At 39.1% G+C, this 9766-nt stretch overlaps 1 protein-coding gene across 1 annotated transcript; it reads left to right on the top strand.

Moving 5' to 3' along the window:
• Nucleotides 1-1806: 1806 nt before the first annotated feature.
• Nucleotides 1807-8856, top strand: agt (angiotensinogen). The gene is made up of 7 exons (XM_034185558.1): nucleotides 1807-1922; nucleotides 3396-3863; nucleotides 4020-4386; nucleotides 4464-4588; nucleotides 4768-4919; nucleotides 8133-8289; nucleotides 8376-8856. Exons 2-7 carry the CDS (start codon nucleotides 3429-3431, stop codon nucleotides 8550-8552), a joined length of 1413 nt encoding a protein of 470 aa, XP_034041449.1. The 5' UTR covers nucleotides 1807-1922; nucleotides 3396-3428; the 3' UTR covers nucleotides 8553-8856.
• Nucleotides 8857-9766: the final 910 nt, after the last annotated feature.

Here is a 9766-nt window from a genome sequence, read left to right as displayed (position 1 = left end):
TGATCACGAGCAAACATACTGGTGCAGTCTAATGTTTGACATCAGTGATGTCACGCTGACTGTTGTTTACCAGGAGGAGAAAAAAGTACCCATGCTGACTGTACAAAGAGTACTTTTTCTTCTTCTGTTGTGTAACTTTACAACTTTGCAGTGAAACTTTGTGTTGCCATCCACAGTGAGTTTCTATTAAGTTCAAAATGAATGACGCAAGCTGACAGATTTCATCCAACTGTGCAGTTAGACAAACTATCTCTGAGACAAAGTCCAGTGTGTATCAGAATGAATAAAGGGTCATCTTGTGCAAGACTGTCCTCTACCTGAATTTTACATTTAAGTACGATTGAGGTTCCATGTTAACTGTTTTGCCCCACTGGCAACAACCGAAGTGTATCACTGTCATTGTCTACTCAATAAAAAATCTTAAAAGGTACTAATGCAACTTATTACACTTATTAAAAAAAAAAAAAAAAAAAAAGAAATCTGGGCATAAATGAGCTAAACATCCCCAAACTCATAAAACATTTCTTGGTACAAGCAAAATTTGACATGAAATGGCCCGTTTTAGACTTCTGTGACATATGGAATGCAAATTAAAATCTGGCCCCTCTATTTAATCTGTGAGACGCACCCAAAGAGCTGACCTCCATGCTGTGCAGCCCACCCATGTAGTTTGAGTCGAAAATAGAAAGAAATGCCCTCATCAGTACCAGATCCATAACAGCGGCGGATGTAGACCAAATATGTGACAAAATGTGGTAAATGTCTTGCATAAACAAAGGCTGATTGATAAGACTTCCAGCGTTACAAATTTTTAAAAAGTGCATTCAAAATGAAGACTAGATAGTCAGTATTTAGGTTCCCAAATTGCCTTAGAATGCAAGGAAAATTATACAAAAAATTTATTTTACAAAAATTTCTGAGGGAGTGGGGGAAGCATGCCCCTGGACCACTCTAGTAGGGGTGTAAACTTAATCAAGTCACACCACCCCAAATTTAGATTTGCCCCTGTGTACTGTCTGTCTGACATGTTCTGTGCATGCACAGATAGTGTGGGATTGGAAATAACTAGTACCACGTTGTCTCAGTTAATATTTCTCATCAAAATAGACTGTTTAAATGTGTCACGCACATAAATGTGTGCAGGTGCAGAATGGATCTGTCAGGTGGTGTGGCTCTTGTACCGAGAGTCGCCACTCCAAGGGGAGTGTGTGTGGTTTTTCTTTGACTGGTCTTCATCTTATTGTTTTTCTGAGAAAAAAAACAGACTTTTTTCTTATTACACTTTATGGCTTGTTGAAAACACTTTGTATGACAGAATGTGCCCACAAAAAGAAACTAAAGACACAAAAAGATGTGCATCATTATTTAATTTTTACTTTTGACCAAAATTATTTTTTGGGATGTTTTATGTCACTCTGTATGACAGAAGGCATCAATTAAAAAAATAATAATACGCAACCTGCTGGTCAATTAAAAAAAAAAAAAAAATTTTTTTTCTTTTTACAGTCCAACTGAATAATTGGCAACAGAAAAATGTATGTATTTTTCCACGTTCATTCGTGGACTTTGCACATGGTTGAGCAAAATGTCAAAGAATATGTAATTAACAGGCAGCGACAAGTAAACATCCGTACTATCCGCTCATATTTCAGTGAATCCCTCTAAATTGAGGGCAAACACAAAAACAATGCACTTTCCCCTCGTCAGCAGATGTCAATTTCTTTTCTTTTCTTTCATCATCCTCTTAAAATCAACATGCAGAGGGACACTGGGTGGTCTTCCTTCTCCCTGAGTCATGGAGCCCTGAATCAATACTGAATTGGGTAATCAGTAACTAGAATGGGTGCTGAACAAGTTTAAGAAAGGCAGCAGAGAACTGGGAGTTCATGAAACAAACACCTCGCTCAGCTGCAGCAGATACGGTAAGAGCAAACTTTCATTATATTTTAGTAACTGCTTCATAGTCAGACTGATCTACAATATAGATGAAACTATTTAGCAGCAGCTCAGTATACTCTTGATTAGCAGAAAATAAACACATAAAATAATAAAATAAATCAATTAACAACTTTTAAAAGGACTTATTCACTTTTACCGACACTCACTCATTCATTCATTTTAAAGTCTGCAGGTTGACCGTGTCTGGGTGTTAGTTTATAGAAGCACATTTAAGTGCATGCTTTTTATTGATCAGGGACCAAGGCCATGTCCTGTGGTACGTGTCCAAACACAGGAAAATCTTGTGTTTGCACACCTCTTCCAAAAGTCCATCAGTTCAGGCTCCTGCTGATTGAACACGAAGGATAAAGTCCTCAAGTTTACAATAAAAGAACTCCAAAATCATCAATCATGTTCACAGTAGATTTCTGACCCCACTCGCCTTCGGGTGAATTTTCTAGTAGGAAAACTGAATCGTGGCTCATTGTTTTGAGATTGGAAAACTGACTATAGTTATATACTACTACTATACTACTAATAGTTATATAATAGAAATAGCACTTTTTTATATATCATAAGCTGCATCCATCCATCCATCCATCTTCTAAACCAGCTTATCCCAATTAGGCGTCGGGGGGGGGGGGGTCTATCCCAGCAGTTCATGTATATTATCTGATCTTTTACTTCATATCAAATGTTCAAAGAAACCAATACTACATCATATTGCATGCTTTAAAAAAAAACAACACATACCATCCATTTTCTGTACCCACCTACTCAATTTAATGGTAAAAAAACACAACACATGCTATTTTAATTTTTTATGGTACGGTAATATGGTATACATTATAAAAAATAATATACATAGGTATCTCAAATAAATGTTAAATTATGTTATGATATAGAAATACATTGGGCAAGTAATTCAGTGCAAACAATGAAATACTGTATGTTCATAAAAATATTTATTCTCATTCATATTTATTTGCGCAAATAAAATTTTTATATATTTGTTCTTTTTTATGATTTAATGGGAGTGGGTCCCTTTCCCATGCAGGGTGGGGGTGTCAGAAAACTACAATAGAAAAGATCAGTTTCCCATGGGGGTCACGTTTCAATAAGCAGTATTTTTGTTATACAGTTAACAGAAATCCAAAGTGACAACAAAAATTTCACAATTGTATTTGAATGTATTGAGCAAGCCCACCCACGTAGCTGCTCTTATTCACTGAGCCAGAAGAGGAAGAGCACACAAAGGTCAAACAATCAATCATGTTGTTCTATGTCCAATGTCCCTGGCAGATAAGCCTTTCACAGAAGGAAAACCAGACTGGACCAGATTCACCATTCGTAGGCTTCCAAATCCTCTGATTTCCAGAACTCACCAAGTTTCAAAACAGAATTTACATTCAAACTGTTGGTCTACCCACATTTTTAAAAATTTGTCTTTTCCACAGACGGAATTAACTTGACAACCAACAAAAGGCAAAATGCAGACGCTACAGACCATTCTCCGACTACTCCTCACTTTGTTATACTGCCGCATCTCAGCAAGTCAAGGCAACCGTGTCTACATCCACCCGTTCCACCTCTTTGCGGCCGAAAATGTCACCTGTGAGACTCTGCAGACCCAAAGCAACAAGCATTTGGAGACTCCTGTGGCCACACTTCCTGTGGCACCTCTCGACATTGAAGTCCTCACACCTAGCAGCAGGGGCCCATCAGAAGAGAGTGTGCAAAAGCAGAACATCACAGAGAGAACATCTGTTCTGGCCGCACTGTCAAACGCTATAGGTCTTAGGATGTACCACGCTCTTAGTAGCAACCAGCACAGCACCAACACCTTCCTCTCTCCGATCAACACCTACGGATCCCTTGTTACTTTCTGCTTGGGAGCCTCCAAGAAGACAGCAAGCTTATTCCAGGTCTTTGTTGTTTTGTTCTCGTGGAATAGTTCCACAAGCATGTTAGGCAGGAAGGATGTTAGAATTAGGGAATGGGAAATTGCATTAAGAGGTTCTCATCCAATTGTATGTCTCAGACATTCAACTTTTTTCTCCAACACACTCCTTTTCTTCCAGTTTCTTCTGGGCCTGAGCAGTGACACCGATCGTGAGGACTGTGTGTCACTAGTGGATGGGCACAAGGTTCTCAAGACCCTACAGAGCATAAACTCTTTGGCGGATGATGGACCCAAAGATGAAATCACCACCCAGGTCTGGGCCTTCACTCGGCAGGATGTTCAGCTGTCTGAAGAATTTATTCAAGGCACACACGACTTCTCCGATGCCTCCTTTATCCGAAGCGTGGATTTCTCAAATCCTCAAGCAGCAAAGGACTTAGTGAACAGCTTTGTGGAGAAGACATCAGCTGGGAAGTTGAACAACCTCTTCAAAAATCTGAACTCCAGCACAGATCTTCTGTTCATTAGTTCTTTCAACTTCCAAGGTCTGATTTTTCTTTAATGATTATTGTGATCATACTTGTGACTGCCACCTTACATTCTTTGTCTTCTGTCTTCTTAGGCAGCTGGAAAACAGCTTTCCAACCACAAAAGACCTCCTTGCAGGAGTTTCACGTGGATGAAACAACCACAGTAATGGCTACCCAGATGACCCACACAGGTCGATACTACTATTTGAATGATAAGGTAAATCTTCATTAAGGACACCTGATTTTCATTGCTGCTGCTGTTGAATTGTTAAAACTCTTTGGTGCATCTTGTATTTACCTCTGAAAATCCTCAAATATATTACAGGAAAAAAAACATAAGAAGTTGTGGATTTTGCTCATATGTTAATGATTGCACACATCTTGTATTACGTGAAGGTACGCCAGTGCATTGTTGTGAAGCTGCCTCTAAGCAAGCGATACCTCTACATGTTGTTGGTCCTCCCCCACAAAGGAGCCAAACTTGATGGCATCGAGTCCGAACTGCATAGTAACATCATGTTCGACTGGCACCAGAGTCTCAAGGAAGGGTGAGAATTCTGTGTTTTCGAAACATTAACACTAATTCACACTGTGTACCACGATAAATGTGCAGCTCACCTGTTGTTATCACAAGATAACAGAGCGTGAAGCTGAACCCTCATAATCTGGGATTCAACTTCAATGGTCAACTAAAATGTTTTTAAGTTCAACTATCAAGCTAATGAGTTCCATTTTTACGATAGTATTTGATCAGTGGTTTTCCTTAATTTTTTTCAGTTGAACCTTTTTTTAACCTACAGGCTTTTTTGTTGGTTGATTTATTAGAACTATAAGCAATAATGAGTTTTGTAAAACCCATTGAATGTGGTCTGTAATATAACCCACTTAAGACAGATGTGTTTTGTTGCTTCAAATGAGACAATACATACATATATATTTCCAAAATTATTATAATAGGCAGAATTTTGGTGCTTGGTTAAAGAATGCACTCTAGTGACTGACTACCCGTTTTGTTTAAAATGCATTTATTTAACTTCTGTAACTTCAGTATTTATTTTAATGGTAATGGGTTTACTGTTTGATACTTAAAGGTGTAGACCCTTGAGCTACAGTGAGGAAAATAAGTCCACATTTAAATCTGCTGTGAGGATACTTTGTCTCTGCCATTATGTCAAAAATAACAACCGCAAAGTGAAAATTTGCTGTTTTGCTGCAACGTAATCACCTTGTGTTATAAAATCTGGGAGAGGTGGAACAGCAAAAGTGACAAGGAGTGAGTACCATGACATATGGAGTATGCAGCTCCTTGTGACTGCGTCCAGCATACAGTGAGGAAAGTAAGTATTTGAACACCCTGCGAAATTTTCATCTTAGGTGCATGTCCACTGTGAGAGACATAATCTTAAAAAATTTTTTTAAAAAAATCCGGAAATCACAATGTATTTTTTTTTAAAATAATTTATTTGTATGTTACTGCTGCAAATAAGTATTTCAACACCTGTGAAAATCAATGTTAATATTTGTTACAGTAGCCTTTGTTTGCAATTACAGAGGTCATATGTTTCCTGTAGTTTTTCACCAGGTTTTCACACACTCCAGCAGGGATTTTGGTCCACTCTTTCATACAGATCTTCTCCAAATCTTTCAGGTTTGGAGTTTCAGCTCCCTCCAAAGATTTTCTATTGAGTTCAGGTCTGGAGACTGGCCAGGTCACTCCAGGACCTTGAAATGTTTCTTACGGAGCCCCTCCTTAGTTGCCCTGGCTGTGTGTTTGGGGTCACTGTCATGCTGGAAGACCCATCCATGACCCATCTTCAATGCTCTTACTGAGGGAAGGAGGTTGTTTTCCAAAATCTCACAATACATGACCCCATCCATCAACCCTTCAATACGGTGCAGTCGTCCTGTCCCCTTTGCAGCAGAGCACGCCCAGAGTATGATGTTTCCAGCACCATGCTTCACGGTTGGGATGGTTTTCTTGGGGTTGTTCTCATCCTCTAAACATGTTAAGTGGAGTTGATTCCAAAAAGCTCTATTCTGGTCTCATCTGAAAACATGACCTTCTCCCATGCCTCCTCTGGATCATCCAGATGGTCACTGGTGAACTTCAAACAGGCCCGGACATGTGCTGGCTTGAGCAGGGGGACCTTGCTGCCCTGCAGGATCTTAAACCATGACAGCATCATGTGTTACTAATGTAATCTTTGTGACTGTGGTCCCAGTTCTCTTCAGGTCATTGACCAGGTCCTCCTGTGTAGTTCTGAGCTTCCTCAGAATCATCCTTACCCCACAAAGTGAGATCTTGCATGGAATCCCAGACCGAGGGAGACTGACAGTCATCTTGTGTTTTTTCCACTTTCTAATAAATAATCGTAACAGTTGTTGTCTTCTACTAAGCTGCTTGCCTGTTGTCCTCTTGTCCATCCCAGCCTTGTGCAGGTCTACAGTTTTGTCCCTGGTGTCCTTAGACAGCTCTTTGGTCTTGGCTATGGTGGACAGGTTGGAGTGTGATTGACTGAGTGTGTGAACAGGTGTCTTTTATACAGGTAACAAGTTCAAACAGGTGCAATTAGTACAGGTAAAGAGTGCAGAATAAGAGGGCTTCTTAAAGAAAAATTAACAGGTCTGTGTGAGCCAGAATTCTTGCTGGTTGGTAGGGGATCAAACACTTATTTGCAGCAGTAACATACAAATAATTAAAAAAATCATACATTGTGATTTCCGGATTTTTTTTTTTTTTTTAGATTATGTCTCTCACGGTGGACATGCCCCTAAAATGAAAATGTCAGACCCCTCCATGATTTCTAAGTGGGAGAACTTGCAAAATCGCAGGGTGTTCAAATACTTATTTTCCTCACTGTATGTGCAAAATTGCCAAAAATTTCCTTTTGATGAAATCTAGTTGTTACAAAGCACCTTTATTTTTGCGGTATGTCAAAAAATTGCAGCTAATTTCATCGCTAGTAAAGTATTTATTTTGGTGAGATTCCGCAGCAAATAGTGAGTTTGCTCAGTGAGATTTTACAGACCACATAGAGGAGGATGCACGTGCCTATGCACAAGGTTTGAAGTTCTCAAACTGGAAACTGAAACTTTACAACTAGGCGTAGTTTTGGTAACAAAGCAGACCTGTGTGAGTCCTGCCTTACCTGTCCAACCGATATCCAGCAAAACAATTGTGTGAAATATGTCCAGCTGTCATCCTGAGTTCTTCCCAGTAGGACCTCTGGTCACAAGATGTGTCTGTTGCTGTCTTTCTGCTTCCAGATCATTGTTTTATGTTTTGTTTTTTTTTTGGGGGGGGGGGGGGGGCACTCTCAGTTACAATTGAAAGCCTAACTTCTATCTTTAGTTCCATGATACAGACACTGACAAAGTTAGCCATTTGAGGGTTTGAAAATCTCCCTCAACATCATGTCGCCACAGAAAGTTTGTCAGTGTGTATTGCCATTGTTTAACCCATATGGGTCAAAATCTTAAACGGTTTCTAAACAAAGATTTTGATATTTGCTATATAACATTGTAAATCCTTTATTTGATTACTAAAGATGAAAATTATTGTAGTGCTTTAGAAAATCCTTTAAATGACTTGAATGGTAAAATAATAAAAGTGGACTTCACTTTTAATCAATAAATATTTGGTTATCATGTCAAAGTAGAACATTTGTGTTCAACTTCAGATTCTTCATGGAGAAAGTCCACAATTCAGTTCAAATGTTTAGAGAAAATACTTTTTTGTTAAACTGTCTACCTCTGTCCAGTTTGTTGGAGCTGTCAATACCGACGTTCTCCTTGTCCTCTGTGACTGATCTGCATGACTTGCTCACCAACATGAATCCAAAAGTAGAGACCAAACTTTTGGGATCTCAGGCCAAGTTCAGCCAGCTGAGCAACTCCACAGCTTTTACTATTGATAAGGTGAAATGGATGAGCAGTCAGCTTGTGGAATTATAAAACTACTATTCATTGCAGTATTATTAACTGACCTTCATTCTTCCTCTAAGGCGGTCAACATAGTCCTATTTGAGATGTCAGGGGAAGAAGTCGAACATGAGGAGAAGATCCATGAAGAAGGAGTTCCTCTGACGCTGTCCTTCAACCGGCCGTTCTTTTTTTCTGTCTTTGAAGGACATTCTAATGCCATTCTCATGCTGGGCAAGATCAGCAATCCTGCACTCTAAACACCAACAAAAGCTTCTGACAAATATCTTGTAGGAGCCCCGTGACTTCACACTGTGCTTCATCCACCAAAGCCAACATGCTGCAGCGGCTGATATCAGTCACTCTGTTGACATAATGTCATTTTTCAGCATAATTGAGTCATATTCTGTAGATGTATGATCTAAAAATTCTGCAAAATTAGTCACCTTTCACTAGTTTACTAATCTTGTGGTTGACAGTCGGTATTCCCATCACAGTATTTATGGACTTTTTAATGTGAACTTGAAAAGTAGAATTGAAGCAAACAGATAAAATCCTAAAAAAAAAAAAAAAAAAAAAAAAAACCCTTTTGTAACAGTCCACCCATCCATCCATTTTCTTCCGCTTTATCCAGAGTCGGGTCGCGGGGGCAGCAGTTCAAGCAAAGCAGCCCAGACCTCCCGATCCACACACACCTCCCCCAGCTCCTCCGGGGGAACCCCGAGGCGTTCCCAATCGAGCCGAGAGACGTAGTCCCTCCAACATGTCCTGGGTCTTCCCCGGGGCCTCCTCCCAACTGTTAAAATAACTGTTACCTTCTGTAACAGTTATTAATAGAATTCTGTACAGTATTAGTAGTGTCGGTAAAGTAGCCACAGGTCACTTGTGTATTATAACTAAGTTTATTTTTCTGCTGTGTTGCAATTTATGATTAATGAAATAAAACATTATTTTGTTTCTCATGCATAAATGTACGTGTGTGATTCTTTTCCCAATGGAATGTATGTATTACAATATAGAATCCCCCTCCAAAATAATATTTGGAATGATTTTAAATAATAATAATTCTGACAGCTTTTTCAAACGTTTCATTTTATTTTATGACCCACTCCATAATATAACATTGCGCTGAATGAAATACACAATGATGGCGACGGAATATAAATTTCAAACCTCAGGAGTGTTTTTTTAAATTGGTCTCTTTACTCTGATGTAACATGCACATTTAAAGGTGTTATTCTTTGACACCAACTGAAAATCAACAATTAGTTTAATCTCATAATATGGTATGAGGCCCAATACAGCAGGTGTTTTACTTTTTAAATACACCTTTCAGCGCAAGGTGTATTTGTGAATCACGATCCTTCCCATATATAAAGGTGGATCTTTTCCGAGTCATTATCTTTCTTATATAAAGCACCTTACATGTGTGGCTGAGTGTGTGTGAAAACAGGGAAAGCTGCACTCTTAGCAT

This window comes from Thalassophryne amazonica, chromosome 13, assembly GCF_902500255.1.
Source record: "Thalassophryne amazonica chromosome 13, fThaAma1.1, whole genome shotgun sequence".
Lineage (NCBI taxonomy): Eukaryota > Metazoa > Chordata > Actinopteri > Batrachoidiformes > Batrachoididae > Thalassophryne > Thalassophryne amazonica.
Note: the sequence above shows the minus strand (reverse complement) of the source record. Positions and strands in the feature narration are given on the sequence as shown.